This window comes from Numenius arquata, chromosome 14, assembly GCF_964106895.1.
Source record: "Numenius arquata chromosome 14, bNumArq3.hap1.1, whole genome shotgun sequence".
NCBI classification, from domain to species: Eukaryota; Metazoa; Chordata; class Aves; order Charadriiformes; family Scolopacidae; genus Numenius; species Numenius arquata.
In genome coordinates, this window is record NC_133589.1 from 5,491,305 (window position 1) to 5,509,046 (window position 17,742).

The 17,742-nt window shown below is 55.8% G+C and overlaps 2 protein-coding genes across 4 annotated transcripts in view; one reads left to right on the forward strand and one right to left on the reverse strand.

Annotated features, from left to right (window-relative positions):
- SLC5A10 (solute carrier family 5 member 10) overlaps positions 1-17,742 on the forward strand; it is a 40,370-nt gene that overhangs the window by 14,558 nt on the left and 8,070 nt on the right. For all 3 annotated transcript variants that reach the window (XM_074158717.1, XM_074158719.1, XM_074158718.1), the window contains one exon: positions 2,311-2,446. In XM_074158717.1, coding sequence (XP_074014818.1) covers positions 2,311-2,446 — 136 coding nt within the window. The remainder of the gene's footprint in view (positions 1-2,310; positions 2,447-17,742) is intronic.
- On the reverse strand, positions 66-17,327 carry FAM83G (family with sequence similarity 83 member G). The gene is made up of 5 exons (XM_074158715.1): positions 16,833-17,327; positions 10,079-10,246; positions 6,279-6,403; positions 4,075-5,521; positions 66-485 (listed from the first exon to the last, which is right to left on the reverse strand). The coding sequence occupies exons 1-5, from the start codon at positions 17,325-17,327 to the stop codon at positions 66-68; spliced, it is 2,655 nt and encodes an 884-aa protein (XP_074014816.1).

The following is a 17,742-nucleotide window of genomic DNA, read 5'->3' on the forward strand; positions in this document are numbered from 1 at the left end:
CGTTGCCTGGGGTTCAGGCACGCTCTGCTACCACTCTCGCCCTGGAAGTCCACCTGCATCGGTGCCTAGTGGTCTTTCTGGCTGGTGGTCTCGGGGGGCTTCTTTTTTGAGTCAATAGAAGCACCTGGGGCTCCCGCAACCCTGTTCTTGAGGTGCTTGGACTGGGACAGTTTGGAGAGCGGGATGCCGAGGGGTGTCCTCATCTCCTCAGTTGTCTTTTGGCTTTCTGGCAGGGAAGTTAAGCGTTTGCTTGATGCTCTGGGGTTGCCTGGTGAGAGGTGGCCAGGCTGCGTGGGCTTGCTGGAGCTGAAGGCTTTGCTCTGCCAGTAGGGCTGGCTGCTTGCAATGGTCTTTTTGGGTTCGGCTCCATCCCCTCTGTATTTTGTGGCCCCGGGGGGTTTCTCATGTGTCGGGGAGTGGGAGACCTCCTTGCCTCGTTCTCTGCCTGCGGGGTTCCTGGGTCGGTAGCGGTAGATGTGTGTCCCCTGTTTGTTAAAGAGCAGAAAAAGAGATGAGCCACTGCTGCTATGAGGATGCTGTTCCCCTCATGGACACCCCTTCACGCTCCACTTGTGCCGTGGACTTGGTCCTCACGGACAAGTTTCTTTGCCACTCGGTGTGTCCCTTGCCCAAATTCTTCTGAGACCCAGCGGCAGCTCAAAACTGCCTCAAGTCTTAACCATTGCTGCTCCTCTGGTTTCTTGCTCTGGCAACACACTGTCCTGCACATTGCAGCATCTCAGCAGCTACTTCCTGAGCAGCCCTGGCAGCCCAACGGCTGCCCTGAGCCAATTCATGGCTGCCTGGAGATCCAGGACCAAGGATGCCTGGGGGAACTCAATGCCCTCTCTCCAGCTGCAGCCTGAATACCCGTCTTAATCATCTAAGTGCTACTTTCAGGTCCAAAAAGCATTCAGTCACTCAGACTCAACCTGTGGGATTAGGTGGCTACCAAGATTAGATGAAAGGATGGAGGGTTGGGAGAGGAGGTGGGATCAGGAGGCAACAGCGAGCTGCAAACACCACTGCGGGAGTGGCTCTGATTAGCTGGGTTGAGAGACACGTTTGGATCGGGTCTGAGCACCATTAATCTTAATTCTGGACTGGGAAAGGCCTTAGCGCATGGCTGTGGTCACCAGATATTTATCTTCCTCTTTGGGTGTGTCTGCGCCGCAATCTGGAGGTGTGATTGCACCCCGTGCAGACATACCCGGGTGAGATTGGATCTAGCCAGCGCAGGTGCTGATGGCAGGATGAGCAGGGGCTGGGAGGCTGCAGAGCCGGCTGCACCGACCTGCCCTGCCTCTGCCACGACCCCCACTGTGCCACCAGCACTGCACCTCCACCGAGCTGTTGGCATCATCTCAGTGCTCAGGCATTTAGTCCGAATATCTCAATGGACTCTCTGGTCCTCAGACAGACACCTCCTGCTTTGACCAGGAGAGCTGCATTACAGCAGTTTAGCTTAGGTAATGCTGGATTAATTTAACTATATTGCTTAAAATCAGTGCTAAGGTGTGAGAAGTCTTCAGGTGAGGAGGACCAAGGGTGACTTAGCTCCTCTCCCTTTGAGGTCATCATGTGCCTGATGTGGTGCACATGGTGACCAAGCTGGGTGGTGGGTTCTGCGGCTCCTGACATGCTCTGGCTCTTGGGTAGAAGTTAAACCACAGCTTCCCTGAGGATCCCACCCTAGGAACTGGCACCTGGTCCCTCCTGTCCACCATGGCATGAGCCAGTGCTTGTCAGGAGTGGTTGAATCCTGGATGCTGAGTGCTTCTCTGTAAACCCTTGGGGAGAGTCTGGGCTCTTTTAAAGTCAGCATTTCTGACGGATGTTGCCTATTTAAGAGAGACTGCCTCAAAGCCCAAGGGCTGGGCCGTATCATGGATGGACGTGCCTTGGCCAAAGCTTTGAGGTGTGATGGTTCGAGCAGAGTGGGTGGTGGACTTGTGGCAGGAGGAAGCTGGACTCGGTGTCCCTTTTATTTTGGGCATTCTTTGGGGAGGGGATTGAATAGAAGGGGCAAAAGGGGAGAGGATGGTGGTCGGGAATGGTTGATACTGGCAGGAAAATGTGGTGGTGTGGTTGCACTGGGCTTTTGTGGTGCTATGGCATAACACCAACCCGTTGCTGGTCTGGAGAGAAACCCAGCCTGTGGGTTGAGTACACATCTACACTGTGTTTGGGTCCAGTGCCCAATGGTTCCAGTGTTTGGGGATACTTGGGATGCAGTTTGGTGAGGAGGAGGCTGGCGTGGACTAGGAGGTGTTGGTGGCTGCTCAGCCATCCATCCCGGCTCTCCTACAGGTCATCGTCCAGCGGTCGCTCTCTGCCAAGAACCTGAGTCACGCCAAGGCTGGCTCCATCTTGGCCAGCTACCTGAAGATGCTGCCCTTGTTTGTTATCATCATGCCAGGGATGATCAGCAGGGTCCTGTACCCAGGTAAGGGTCCCCCATGCAGACCTGGAGCTGGCAGGGTGGGTATGTTACCGATCACTAAGCAATGAAAGGGAGTGGGATGTGTCTGGAAACCTCTGCTCTGCACAGACCTGGGGGCTCTGCAGGAGGCAGAGGGACAGGAGAGGACCTGAGTGTCCCTGGTGCTCTCCTTGTGCCTGCTGTGCATCATCCAATGCTACTGTCCTCTATTCACCGTGCAGCTGGGTGTGAACAGGGTTGTACGCGTTTAGGCAAGGCAATGCTCCAGGGATAACTTGAGTGCTGTGTTCTTGATGTGATGGAAAACATGATGTTTGCCCCGAGTGAGCCTCTGCCTGCGTTTTGGGCTATGCTGGGCCAGCACATAAAAAATGTGGACCCGGAATAAAAATGTTTGGTGGGGGTTGATGGTGATTCCTGTCAGATTTGAGGTTTCTAGAGAGTTAATCAAGGATTGCTTTGGTTCATTATTTTTATGCATGGGAGAAACTGTTCTCTGCACATTTCCACCACCTGAGCGCTGGCTTTCCTAACCCTGATGGCTTGTTAATTATCTGCCTTTCATCAAAGGGCCAGAACAAGTTACTGCAGGAACTCCAGCGTACCTGGCCACTCTGAGCAAGGTGGGACCTGGGTCACAGACCACCAAAGGGCTCAGCACTCCTCATCCTGCACAGCTCGGCAGGGCGCGAGGGGATATTTGAGAGGAGTAAAGCCCTGCTCCGAGCTCTGTGTCACTGGATGGGAAGGAAGAAGCAAGTGGACCCTGGGCTAGTAAATTTAATTCCCTGTAAACACAGATTAGATGCTCAGATGGGGTAACCTCAGGTGCCTTCAGTGATTTCAGCTGCTGGTTTCACCCTGGGGGGTTTGAATGCCCCAAAAACAGTGGGTGGGGAGCCTTGAGAAACCAAAATGCTCGGTAGGGGTTCAAGAGGTTGCAGAGCTTGGGTGGAAAATAGGGGATTGAGCTGCAAACGCCCTGCCTGGATGGGGTGATGCTCCCTCCTGCCGTGGCAGGGGTGCTGGCGTGCACCCCGTGCTCCAGCAGCGGGGATGCTGGCGTGCACCCCGTGGGGTGACAAGGTCTGGCGTCACTCGTGGATCAGCCACAAAGCTGCTGACTGCAGCGCTCACCCACAGAGGTTGCTGTCCCTGTTTCTCTGCTGTCTTGCTCAGCCTAATTATGTGTCCGAGTGCTTTTGCTTTGATGCTAATCACCTTTGCAAGGAGCTAGAAAACAAGCCTGAGAAGGACACGCCTGCACACACAGTCTGTCCCTGGCTGGGCATGATGCCACTGCTGGTGGCTGTGGGACAGCCCGATGCCATGGAATAATCTTTAATTCCTGAAAACCTCCCCTTTACCAGCCGTTCCCGTTGCACTCCCAGACACTGAGAGCTGTGGCATGGCCACCACCTTCCTGACCAAGAGCACCTCTTGGGTGACTCCAACCATTGCCGCGTGTAGGGCTTTATTCTCCCATATGGGAAGTCTGATCTCAGAATCTAGGATGCGACACCAAAGCTAGGGATGACACCACGCCTTGGCTGAGGTGGCTGGGTCACCTCCAGGTTTGCAACCTTTGTAGGGTGGAGAAACACAGGGATGGTTTTAGCAAAAAGTCCTACCTGTGCAGCACTGCTGGGGTAGGAGCTGTTGCCATCCAGGATGGTGCGGGGCAGCACACACCTAATCTCCACGGCGTTGCTCCTCCTCTTTGTCACATCGTCCGCGCGGACATGCTTCAGGGATGGGAGGCTCCCCAGGGGGCTGATGAAGGTGCCCCGGCTGATGTGAGGGTCGCTGAGCTTCCTCTGTATGGGAAGGATCTCCCCATTGTGGGTGACGTCTGAGTTGGTTCGCCGGAGTGGCCCGTAGCGATCCCTCACCTCGAAATACTCATCTGAGATGGAAGAGGCATTGGACCGGCGGTAGCTGTGGTCAGCAGAGCTGCTGGAGTAGCTCTCCTGGTCACTGAGGGTGATGTACTCTTCTTCCTCCTCTTCTTCCTCCTCTCCCAGCCCGTTGTGGGCACAGGGAGGCCCTTTGTCTTCCTGTGGCCCTGCCACCGGCCGGTCTGGCTGGAGATGGCAGGTCTCCATTGAAGCTCTATTGGGGTTCTCTTCTGGTTCCTGCTTCACACCCACATGGTCGGCCAGTGGTGGTTGTGTGTCACCCTCCGGGGCAGTGCCACTGTCACAGGGCGTAATGACTTTGGTCACAAGGACGCCAACAGGGATGGTCCTTGGCTTTGGAGCTGGGGGTTTGAAGTCCTCCAGTGTCTCCTCTGGTGGCTTCAAGCGGTGGCCCAGTGGTGAAGGGGCAAACGTTCCTGCTTGCTTTGTTGTCCAGCTGGCAGCTTCGATGGGGCTGGTAGCGGGGGCTGCAGGAGCTTCCATGGGAGTTTGTGGGGTCTGTCTTTGGCACGGGGACACCAGAGGTTGGGCTTGGTCTAAGTTTTTCTTGATCTCCATCTCCCTGTTCTTCAACATCTGCCGGTGCTGGGCACTGGCCTGGGAGACATCACAGACTTTGATGCGATTCATCTGTGAGAGCTTCACGTTCTTTATCTTGGGGTCAATAATGTTGATGTAACCCAAGACTTCGCTCCCAGGCTCGGGGTCGGGCTCAACCCAGGTGGGCAGATAGTCAAACATGTTGGCTTTCTCCAGATTCAGGAGGCCGGGATGGATGAGCAGGGAGAGGTCTGCCACGTCCCCGTGCCTGTCGCCTGCCTGGCCCTCGGGCAGGGCTTTGCCTTTGTTGTCTGTCTTCTGGGTTTTGTCCTGGTTCTCAGATGAAGTCTTGCTGATCTGGTCAGCGCTCTTGGCCTTCACCAGGGCATATTTAGGGTTTATCAGCTTCTTCACCACAGCATTGGCGGGGGTCACTGGCACGATAGAGGGCAACGTTACGGGCTCAGGTTCAGGCTCTTCACCCATGGAGATGGATTTGAGGCTCACCCCCTTGGACATGAGGTAGAGCTCCTGGAACTGCTTGTCGAATGCCTCCACCACCTGACCCGAGAGGACCGTGATGACGTTTCGGTCCGTCCTTGCCGCGGACCAAGTGAAGCTGGAACAGAAACACATTGGAAACTCTCTGAGCGTTTGCTGGTAAATAACATGCCTCTCCCTAAACCTGGCTTTCCCCGGGGGATTGATGGTGCTGGCAGGGACACGATCTCACTGTAAACATTAATAATGAGATTGAAGAAATAGCTCTCATCCCGAATGAGAATGGAGGGTTGAAGCCTTGAGCGCTCTGGAACTTGAAGTAAAAATAAAAAGTATTTGTTGTGGGTCAGTGAGTTTTTCCCTTTAGTTTTGGCCACTTCTCCTTTTTCAGTTTGGGTTAGTTAAGAAAAGCAACTCATAAATAGATGTATTTTTTGTTGTGGCCAGAAAGTAGGAAGTGTTTCAGTTCCATGTTTATGAAACTTGTCTTTTAGAGCTGAAAAACTTACCGAGATGGATCTATTTCTACCGAAGTAAGTTTTGACTTGGACAAATTGGAAAATACTTTGGGTAGGAAATATTTAACTGGAGAAGCTGAGGTCAACGTGAGAGGTAGGACTAGCTGCAGTTTGGTGCTTTTGTCTTTCCTTGTGCTCATCCTATCCGTTGGCAGAAGCACTTGATGTATCCCACCACCTCCGAGAAGGATGGGTGTCCTAGACCTGGCTCTAGGGTGATGGGGACCCCTTAGGTCCCACTCCAAATCTCAGGCTGGTGTTGCAAAATCATCTCCCGTGTTTAGGAGGAGGGGAGCAAGTCTGGGATGGGGTCCTGGGACCTCCATGGGGTGGGCAAGAGGAGACACCACTGATTACCTGTAGGATCCGCACACGGCCCGGTCCCCGTCCACAAACATGAACTTCTGTGCCAAAGCCCCTTTGAACTTGGTGGCCGAGCGCGTGAAAAACTCTGTCCCCCCCGTACTCCGGACTCGCAGGTTCTGCAAAGCAAAGGCAGAGGCATGAGCAGGAGCAAAGGACTGGTCTTCAGTTCACCCATCTATTGATGCCCCCATGGACAATCCACAGCCCCTGTGAGGAGTGGGAAATGCTCTTCATGGCCAGCTCAGAGGAGGCCACAGAGATGGGAAGATAAAATAACTTGCCCGAGGTAATGCAGCAAACCATGGACTTGCCTTCAAGAATTTCCTGCTTTGCACATGTTTTGGGCAGCGTTTTCTACCTCTTGAACTCGGCGCTGCCTGTGTCCGTGGGTGAGCAGCGTGTGACGCTGCTGCCAAACACTTTCCATCTCCTGCGATCTATGCAAATGTCACTATGGGAGAGGTGATTCTTCACCTCCCCCCCAGCAGGAGATGTACAAGATTTAGGGGGAGGTTCTGACCCCAGGGCAGCACACATGGACCTGATGGCAGTGGGCTTGTCTTCCACCGGGCTCCTCCCTTGCTGTGCTCTTACATCTGAGCGTCTAGCCCTGTTTTTAGGGGTGAGTGAGGGAAAAAAAGACAATGGGGCAACATCTTTTCAACCCCAGAAAACAAAACCTGGGAACCTGGGCCAAAGGGCATGTCCTGCAGCAGGTCCCTGCAGAGGTGGCAAGGGAGTGGGGTGTCCTCCCCCCAGGAACCTGGGCACAGAGGGGCAGCCCTAGCTCTGAGAAAATGGTTTTTATCTTCAGTCTGGCTCATGCCTCTGTGCCTCTCCGTGAAGGACACCAAGCATATTTTTGCAGCTGAGCAGATAGCATCTTTCACTGCAAATGGTCTCCTTTGGGTGGGGAGAAAATATTTTCTTATGAAAGCATCTGCATTCCTCCTGTTCCTGCCGGGATGATAGGTAATGCCATTGCTAAAGGCACGGTGTCGTCACTAGGTCATGCCCTCCAAGGTTGGGTTTTTTCTTTTTTTTTTTTTTTTTAAAAAAAAAAAGCACCAAAAGTATTTGTCTTCCCCACTTCCAGCCTTCCTCATCTGCTTCCCTGGGGTCTCCTCTCTCCCTGAAGACCATGACCTGGTACAGCTCTAGGCCTAAGTGCAAGCCGAGCTTGGGGACCCCTCATTCCCGTTCCCGCACGTCTGGCAGGAGGGATGGTGATTCAGTGCTGGTTTTAGCGTGATGCAAAAGCGAAGGCTTCGCTGACTGGGTTTCCAGGGAAGTTTTATGCACTGAGAAGAGAAGTTCGGGGTTTTGTTTGGATTTTTTTGGTGCATTTAACTTTTTTCTAGCCTTTGCCTTTTTGCCTTGTATGGCTGGGGGGAGACCAGTGCTGAGGACCCCACTAGGGGTGCTGGGGGCTGGCTGGCAAGCAGGTGGGGGTGGCAGTTCCCATCCCTGTCTGTGTTGTCCCTACACATGGGGCTGCAGAGAGCGGGAGTGCCCGGGTTACACACTTGCCCGCTGCTGGGTAACTCTTGCCCCCAAGGCTGAGCCCTCTGCCCGTCGCCATCCCGGCTGTCCCCGGCTCGCAGCTCTCCCAGTGCGTCAATCTCTCCTGCTCGGAGCTGAACTTTTGCACAAAGGCACAAAGCAGCCGTGGGTTTTTCTCAGGTAACACCCACGGGGAACGAAGCTCCCCAGCAGCAAGGTGCCGGCTGCCTTTCCCTTCCTCCTTGCTCCCAGCGTATCGCTGCTGTTAAGTAAGATCTGTTTATTTAATCACTCCCAAGACGAGTGCGCAGTAAGTGAGCAGCCAGCGCCGTGGCCGGCTGCCCAGCCCGGGACGGGGTGAATCACTCCCCAAACACTCGCCGTTGCTCAACGAAGCGACCGCCTTGCCCAAGCTAATTGCGAAGCGCAGAAGGCACCGAGATAACGACGTACGTTTCGTTAGCATCTCCTGCCTTACGAAGCAGCTCCCAGACACTGCCCTACTTTCCTCACAGTCTCCTGCCCTGCTGCATCCCATGCCAGCGGATCGGCTGCAATATGTGGCAAATCCCAACTTCTAGACGTTTGCCGAGCTCTGCAGATGTTCTCTTGCTTTTCCAGTCCTGCCACCGGGCTGCTAATGCATTAAAACACTGGTGTGCGTCAGCTCTGGCTTTTCTGGTCTTGGAGCAGCAGCAGTCTGCAGGATACCAGACTCTCCGGGAAGTTTGGACGTGGGTAAAAGCTCGGCTAAGTCTGCTTTAATTGTCGTGAGCAGCAATTAAGCAGGGCTGGCGGGCTTGGCGGCTGGGGAAGGCAGGAGCCTTGGCCGTCCGGCGCTTTTGGCTACGTGGGATAGGGGTCCCTGAGCCCCCGCTTGCATCCCAGCCCTGCTCCAGCCCAGTGTGAGGGTGTCGTGGCTCCTACGTGTTCCTGCTCAGCCCGGGCTTTGCCGTCATCGTAAGCAAATTTGGCGAGCCTGCCCGGGCACGGGCCTCCCCGCCAGCCATTTGGCAACCAGCGCGCACGGTCGGGTGACGTCAGGCGCAGAAACATCACTTTTCTGCCAAGCAACAGGCGAGGCCGAGCGACTCACAGCTGGGGGGAGTGAAGTACAGCCCGGAGAGGGGTGTCTGCAAGCCCTGAAGTGAAATTGTGGGGCTGCTCCAGCATGTTTGCATCCAATGATGGTGATGGAAGTGTTGTGCCCAGCGGAGATCCTGGGACTCTGTCCCGTGCCTGGAGCGAGGGTCCCCGCTCCCGCTGCTGCTCCTGAGGCTGATAGAACCCCCTGCCCTCTCCTCTGACCCTTCATCTGCCTCCACCTTTGCACGAGCACCGTGCAAAGTGGTTTTCTCTGCTCCCCATGCACGCACAGGGGCGTGTAAGGGATTTGGGGCACTTTGGGCTGGAGACCAAGCCCCCGCGCTGCCAGGTATCCCCTGTGCCACTTTTATCTTCCCTCATTTCAGACAGCATTCGTGCACTGGAGCAATGTCACCCACCACTGCCAGCCCAGCACCTCCAGGGCTGGGTGAAGGCGGCATGTGTGGGCAGATCAGTCCCACCAGTATGTTGCCAGCTGGGGCCAGTGTCACGGCCCCCCAGTTTGGGCGAGAGCGGTGAGGGCATCCTTGGCAGCTGCTGGGGCCCCGGGCAGTGTGGGTGCCTCCCTGCTCCGCTCCCAGCCCCGTGCTGGGGCGGAGGCCCTGGAAAAGGGGAAAATTGAATTATTTTTTTTTTAATTCCAGGCTCTGACTTGTGGGAAAGCCTGAAAGCAAGGGAACTGGCCAGTGGTTGCTCCTGCTGGTCCTGCCTCTGGGGCAGGAGCAGGCGGGAGGCTGGTGACGGCACGAATCTGGCCCTGGCAGAGCGTCCTGCCTCTCACATCTTCCCTCTCACCAGCTTATTCACCTGGAGGAGCTGAGCACGTAGGCTTGCCCTGGGTTTTGCTTCAGTTATGTCCAACCCTGCGGGGCCTCAGCTCCCTGAATACCCCAAAGCCAGCTCCGGCTGGGTACCAGCAGCTCCTCTGGGCTTTCTGCATCCAGCTTTGCTGGGGGGAAATCCACGTCCCCATGTCTCACCCGTACCCCTCCATCCTCTGCTGCTCCTGGATTTGGACATCACCTTCAGCTTCAGGAAAAATGGACTAAACTCATTCAGCAATGCCCAAAGTTTGGGGGTTGTGATCACCCAAAGACAGGAGGGAGCAGAGGTGACAGCTCTGATTATCTCCTTGTGTTAGAGGAGGTCACCCAACCCTGGACCCTTTGGGTCATCCTTACCTTCAAGTGTCCAGCGTGCATCTGGGCTCGCTCACACATCTGAAGGAAGTGCTTCACGTTGGTCTCATCTAAAATGATGTAGACTCCCACTTTCCTCTTGAATCCTGCATCCAGGAGGTCCTTGAAGATGTCTACATCGGTGAACATGTCCATGACCACCGCAATGACCTGGAGAGGGGAGAAGAAAGATGAGTCTGGGTAGCATGGCCAGGTGACAGCCCTGAGATGTAGCTGGTGCTCGGGTGAGAGCCGAAGCAAAGTGCTGGGATTTGGTGTGGATTTGGTCCAGCCAGCCTGGGGGTAGAAAGTGGGAGCCGCCTGTCCCATTCCTTTGCTGTCACTATGGGAGGTTTGGTCTCTGGTGGTGGCCTGTAGCATAATACACTTGTGAAAAATTGGTTTCTGAGGGTGAATTTAACTTTCTTGCCTTTAACAAACATCACCAATTTCAAAACCCAGTTTGTGGCTGAGAAGTTTGCTGTCCCTTTGCTATCGGCACTGCCTGTGGTCCGAGCACAGGGAGCACCGGGAGGGAAACCTGCACCACAATGATGCGTCCGTCTGTCCCAGGGCATGTTGCATGGGGTGCTTGCTGTCTCTGGGGTTATCATGCATGCTTGTATTGAGAGAAACAGTACAAAAAATAGCTAAAAGTGGCTCTAAGCTTGGTAGAAAGTATCCGGACACCCCTGAGGCGTATTCAGGAGCTGAAATGACTTTTACTACCTTTTAAAAATTAGGCCTGCCTGTGAGCTGGTGGGGTTGCTTGAAAGCAGCCAGGAGTTTGCAGCTCCCAGCTCCTGAGCTCTCCACTGTGAGGCTGGAGCAGAGCATCGGAGCCAGGCGATGTTTCTGTCATAGGTCCTGCTGATGCCTATCTCTTGCTGCCCGAGCATCCCTCCTTCCTCCCAGGCCGTACAAAAGCGGAACAGAGCTGGGAGGACGGTGCCAGCGCCCTGTGCAGTGACAGTAGGGATTAGCACATGGCAGTGTCACCATTCTTTGTGAGCTGGAGGTGCCTTTGTACCCAGGGCGTCTGCTGCTGTGACGGGGCCGGGGCGAGTCCTGCATGTGGCAGGAAGATGCATTTCTGCTGCGTCCAGCCGCGCTGGGATTTTGCCAGGATGGCTGCCTAAGCACCAAAGTTCACCCCACGCCCATGGATTTTGCCGTTTTGGAGATAGCATCGCCCATGACACAACGGTGAGCAGTAACAGCGCAGCACGAGACGTGCAGGCAGAGGGGCTGGAGGCAGCTGCCTGAGGCCCAGCCGAGCATCTCGGTGCAATCCCTGGGGTTACAATAGCCCCCCCCGCAGCTGCATCTGACCTCTCTCATCCTATATTGGGTGGCAACAGCCACTCAGGAAAGCGGCTTGTGACTGGGACACTGGTATGTCAGTGTCCCATGCTTGGAAAGGCATTGGTGCCCCCACCTCTGTGGCTGTTCTTGGAAGGTGCCCTGGGTTGGGGGGAGATGGGTGTTTGCTCCAAGCCCCTGTGCCTCTCAGTCCTTCCAGGAGGGCTCTGCTGGCCATGGCTTGTGGCCGAGCTGGGGAGGACACCAGCACGCCGTGGGGTGACACAGGGAGACCCCGGGACACTCCTCCCTCCAGAGGGAAGCATCAGGATGGTGCCGGGCGCTTGCACACTCAGGCACGTCCAGTCTTGGGCTCTCAAAGCACAAAGCTGCCTTTTAATTAGTTTTGTGCTACAGGAGATGGAGAGCTCTAATTAAGAGCAGGATCGTGCATTATGACACTCTTCCCTTTCTGCAGGCAATGGGGCGAGGAGCGAGGCTGCGTGGGGAGCCCCAGCCCCTGCTGTCTCCAATGCTGCCCCGACCTCCCCAGCCCCGGCCACGCACGAGTGTTTCGGGAGGCAGCAGCGAGCCGAGCGAGGGGGGACATTGTGGCTCTGCCACTTGATTTTAACCGAATTCCCATTTATCCTCACCTGGAAGCCCACCAACAGGCTTTGCCATGAAAGGACAAATCCTCACTCCCTTGTGCCACCTGCTCGTGTGTTTCGCACATCCTTGTCATACCGGTGGGGAAATTGAGGCAGAAAACTGGGTGTCCACTTTGCATGGGCTGCCCGGCGAGGGCTGTGCTTGTCTCGCCGACAATGTAAAGTGGGACAAGTTCAAAGCTGCTTCTTAAAGCTCAGAGCTTGGCTTTTCCATTTACAGCAAGTGATTGAGGAGGAGCTGTGCTGTCTGCTGTGAGTCCTGGGTAAGGGACACCTAAGCCAGGACGGCATCTCCCTGGCTCAAGGAGGTGGGTTTGGTGGCAGATGCTTTGCTCCTGTCTCTGACACCGATGCTCTATTTAGCCATGGTCACGTCACTTTGCCTGCACGTTGTTTTCTCCAGGGAAGGTTGAGGACTTATGAAATGGAGATGAAAATAGTATTGGCCTTCATTTTAGGAGGAAAACAGCATTTTCCCACTGTGCTCCCAGCATTCCCAAGGCCTTGGCTCACTGCTATGGCTCTGAAGGTGGGAAGAGGTTTTGCAGGGACACGGGCAGGGCACAGTGATGTCTTCCATCCCCAGCACCGCTCACGCAGGGCTGGTGAGCAGGCAGTGCACTGCAGACAGTCGCCCAGGGCGGCTGGCTCAGGCAGCAGGGAGGCAGCCTGGCTCTCACCCGCTTGCCCACATTTTCAACCCAATTCCTCCTGCTCGGCTGGTGCATCCTGTTGCCACTCGGCGCTTCTGCTTCCCTCCCCGCTGCGTCTTGCCTGCAGGACAGGCTTGGCCTCAGTTTGTCACCAGGATCTCATGCCAGCATGCCAACGTGCTGCCCTGGCATGAAATGGGCCCGGAGAGTGAGGATGGCGCTGGCAGCACTCCCGATGCCGTGACTGCCCAGGGATGGCAGGGGTGAAATCTGCTGCTGGGCTGCCCACACTCGAACCTCAGCTGGGACCAGTTGGGTCCATGCCAAACCCAGGTGCAGGGTTTAATCTGCAAAGCATGGAGGTCTGTCTGCTCCAGAGAAGTGAAATCCTGTGTGCTATTTACTTCCCAGCCCGGGGAATGGGAGGGTCTGGAGCAAACCGTGCCGTCCTGCTCCGGGAAGTGAGCTTGCCATCCCTGTCCCCGTCACCTCTACCAGGACAGCGCTTGGTGCCAGGGAGGACACCTCTTCCCATAGCCGCTTTGCTGCTGTGACATCCCAGGAAGCTTCGCCATCCCTTTGCCGTTCGTTCAGAGGGTGCAGAGAAGACCAGCCCCAAATCTGCAGCCAGATGCTCCCAGTGCCCAAGCAGGTGATGCCTTTCTTCCCAAAGTCCCAGGAGCTGCCAAGATCTCTTGGATGTTGTGGATGTGCAGGTGCCCGATCGCGACACCCCTTGGAGCTGTGAGCATCGTGTCCTCTCGGACACTGGGCAAATGGTGTTAGGATCCTTCTGAACGGCTTTGATGAGTACGTAAACTGCAGGATCATGTTTTATAGAGGAAATTACAGCTCTTTATTAGCTCACTCTGAATCATCAGATAATGACTTTTGGGGCACCCACGTGGGCATTTAATAAATTAGGCAGGCACCAAGGCACAATTAGAGGAAGCGTGTTGGGATGAGGGAGAGGTGGGACAAGTAACATTAATAATTGCTCTCCCCTGTCGACCCTTTCATCCAGGAATGGCAGAAGGTTTTGTAAACAGTAATTAATAGGGCCTCCCAACCTTTGCTGGAAGTTCCTTAGGGTAATTATATCACCACAATCCCAATGTGGAACCTCAAGTGCAGAGAGGAGGTCAGACTCACTGCTGTCTCCGGTGGCTTTTGGCCAAGGTCAATGTTTTCAGCCTGCTCTGGTTCCTGGTCAGATAGAGCCAAAATCTAGAGAAGAAGAGGGGAGGGATGTCTTCCTCCCTACCTGTTCTGTGAGCTTTGCAGCCTGAGGGGATCTGCATCGAGGGAGGGTTGGCTGTGTCATGGCCAAACCTGGAGGTCTCCGTGGTGAAGCCTGGTGGCGCACCACGTCCCTGATCACCTCTGTTCATTGGCCACAAAGGTGGGGATGTTCTGGAAGAGCAGGAACATGGCTGCAGGATCCTGCCCCTCTTCTCCCCCATTTATTCCCAGGAAGAGGAGGGGATCATTTGCATCCCCTGTTCCACCTCACCTGGGTTTTCCTCTCTGCAGAGCAAAGCGGAAGCTCTGAACTCAGGAGCATTTGGCCTTGTTCCCGCAAGCAAGCACGTTCATCTGCCCCGTCAAAGGGGCCTTGCATCTCAGCTCTTGGCTTCCTCACCCCAGCTCTGAGCTGCCGTGAGCCCACCCAGCGTCGGCAACGCTCACATGGGCTCTGAACTTTCCTCAGACAGGCTGTCTCTTGGGTGAACTTTGCTCTTCTGGCCATGAGACAGCAAGCCACGTGGCAGTGTTTGGCGTTTGACATCTGAGAGCATTTCAGACCAAGTATCTCTGACAGCAGCAGGAGCAAGGGTCATCCTCCGGGATCCACTACCGAAGCTCTCCGAAGCCCATGCTCCTTCACAAGCAGATGAAGAGCACTGCCATTGTGTGGCAGGATGGGACAATTTGGCCAGGATTTCGACAGGTGGCCCAAGGGACACTGGAGGAAGGACAGCCATGTGGCTAACCTACGTGACATCTGATGGAGTAGCTGCCAGACCATACCTCTGTCCACTCTTGGCTTCCTCAGCCAAACTCTTTCACCTCTGAGCTTCTGTGAAGACCTTAAGCCTTGGCTGAAATCTCCAGGTGCAGAGGAGGGTGGTCTAGCCCAGCATCCCCATGCTTAGGAGCACCCACACTGGTGGTCACCTGGGCTCAGCTGCATGATAGCAAGTTCAGCTGCAGTAACTGTGGTCCTCGTGCATGGGGTGGGAGACCTCTAGAGGAACCCCACTTGTCAGATCCTCTAACTCCTGCCATTCCCAGACCCTGCAGGCTGCAGGTTTGAAGCACGTGCCCATTTCTACGTTTCCTGGTGTGCCATAAGCTCCAAGCAGGCTCCTGCATGTCACCAGTGGTGTCACCACATCTCATCCCACCAGCAGGGACCACTTAGGCCAGGAGGTGGAGCCCAGCCCTACTCATGGGACATCAAGGGACGAGTGACAAGCGTGGCACCGTCAAACGTCAAACACGGCCACATCCCTGTGGCTTGGAGAGGTTCCAAGGAGAGGTGGGGATGGTGCAGGCAGCAGGGCCTGGCAGCTGCCTGACTCAACCGCCTGGCTCTGCTGAACAGGAGGGGGGTGGCAGGATGACTCAGGAGATGCTGTTTTGGGGGGAGGCAGGCAGGAAGTGGTGAGTAGGCAAAGCCAGGCAGGAGCTGCAAGCCCGGGTGAGACACAGCTGGAAAGACCCGAAGATGAGACATTATCTGTAGTGGGGGAGTTGTCCCATCCTCAATCCTGTGGGATTTCAGCCCTTTGCCCTCACTGTAAAGCCCTTTGGTGGGGAAAACATCACAGGTAAGGACAGGTCACCTTGACTTCTGACAGTGGCCAGAGATGACTCCTGTCCGCAGCAGGCAGCCCCGATTCCCAGCATCAGCCATCCCTGTGAGCCAGCTGGCTCGGACGCACTGGGAGATCAGTTTTCCTGCCTGAGATGGGGCTCGTTGTGCTCCCCGATTCCCCTGGTCCTGGAGAGGCTCTGACGGCTGCGTGCCACCAGGCTTCCCTCTCTCCTGCCAGGGTCTGTGAACCCCAGCACCATCCCCGGTCCCAGCACAGGGGTCTCCAGAGCCAGGTGGACACGATGCATCCCAGCCTGTCTCTCCCTGCTCCACAGCCACCTGGGCAGAGTCTCCATTTTCCTGCTGGAGCGTCCCGGGGACTGCGATGCTCCTCCCTCAGAGCTGGATTTCTCAAGGGAGTAGACACACAGAGCTAGAAGGACTTCAACAACCAGCACCATGAAACCAGCAGGTACCGACCCCTCCTGTGCTTTCCAGCTAGAATTGGGTGACTGGGAAATACCGGCAACCTCTGCCCACCACCACACACCATCATCTCCCTCCTTCCCTGGTCCTCCTCCTCCTAACACCAGCCTGACCCCACTGCTCATCTGCCCCAACTCCTTGGTTTCATGCCACAGGGAGGACAAGTCTCAACCCAAACCCCAACCACAATGAGAGTGGGCTGCCGTTAGCTGTGCTACCCCTTGGCATCTCCCCAGCCTTGTCCTGCACATCAGCTCATCGTTTTCCTCTTAAAGCCAGGAGGAGGCTGGCTAGGAGCTCCGTGGCAAGCTCAGGCCAAGCTTGACCTTCATATACATCAGCACCAGACCAGTGGCTTTGGCTGCTTTGCCCCAGGGCTGCGTTTGGCTCCTCCGGTTCCTGCGTGTTGCCAGATGCAGTCACACAGGGCTCTGGGAATAATGATTGCGGGATGCCTGGGACCGTGAGCTGGGAAGAAGCTGAACCCATTTTTCTCCCTGGTGTTTTTCCCCACCAGGCAGAAAATTTTCCCTTTCCCCTGAAGGGACCCTGGGATTAATGACCCTGCCATACGGATCATGGGAAGGATCGTGTTGCTCCCAGGGAGTGTTGGACCAGGCTAATAGCATCTTCAGCAAAATCTGATCCCCAAATACTGGTTACACTGAATGAACATGGAAAAACCCCAACACTTGACCCTGAAGCCTTTGCTTTGGCAGAGTTCCCCGTGGGACGGGGATTACCTGGCTGAGCAGGACTTTAGGATCTACCCTTGCAAAACAGCCCCGGGGCAAATCCTGCCCCGTCCCCGCAGCGCACCTCACCTTCTGAGCCTGGCAGATCATCTTCCGCACCACCTCCTTGATGTGCGCTTGCCCCTCGATGGGCGGCTGCATGTAGACGGTGGCGCGGGTGACCCCACGGTAGGCGATGGTCTCGGGCCAGCCGAGGTCCAGCTGGGGGATGGAGCGGTCAGACCTCTGGGGCCAGTACTCCAGGGAGGGGGCCACGTCCTGCTCATCCCCTTGGCTGTTGCGATCGCCTTCGCTCTCCCCCGTGCTGCTGCCGTGGCGCGGGATGTACTCGGAACCGGGGTCATATGTCTCCAATGTGTCCAGGATCTTCTTTAGCTCCAGCTCGGAAAGGAAATCCCTGATGTTCTCCTTCTTCAGGACCTCGTAGAAGGCATCAGGTCCGCGGGAGGCCAGTGCCTCCAGGGCCAGGCGTTGCTCCTCGCTGTAGAAGAACTCTGGCTTGGACTCGCTGGACCTCCAGTTGACGTGGCTGTCGTCCAGGCACTGCACCTGGGAGAAAGCCATGGTGACCAGGCACGCCGCTACCCTCTCCGAAGGGAGCTCTGTGCCCCCAGCGAGCGCCGGATGTCGACAATAAATATGGAATTAATTATTCCCCAGTCTTTAAACACACAATTCTCTTCGCTTCGCCCTCCCCGGCTCAACGCGCAGCTGGGGAAACACGCCGCTCCCTTCTCCGCCGGCTCCTGCCAGGCCGGAGCTCTTCTCTGCCAGGGAAGAGGATTCGGTTTCTTGTTTGCTCCCGGCTCTACGTGGAGAGAGGGCTCCGGGCAAGGAAAACCCGGAGCTTCCCACGGCCGGGGCTCTGCGACACGGCCCCGGGCGCACGTGCACCAGCAGGAAGGTCCTCTACCTCCGGGTCCACGCTCTTCTCATCCTCCACACTTCCAAGGCAACGATAATACCGGATAAAAGAAAA

Bases quoted from the DNA above. Each gene is read 5' to 3' on its own strand.
- FAM83G (XM_074158715.1), bottom strand. From the start codon at position 17,327: ATGGCTTTCTCCCAGGTGCAGTGCCTGGACGACAGCCACGTCAACTGG. The intron at 10,247-16,832 runs GTGAGGTGCGCT...TCCCCTCTCCAG, and splicing joins TGATCTGCCAGGCTCAGAAG to GTCATTGCGGTGGTCATGGA. The intron at 6,404-10,078 runs GTAAGGATGACC...TTTGCTTTGCAG, and splicing joins TGCACGCTGGACACTTGAAG to AACCTGCGAGTCCGGAGTAC.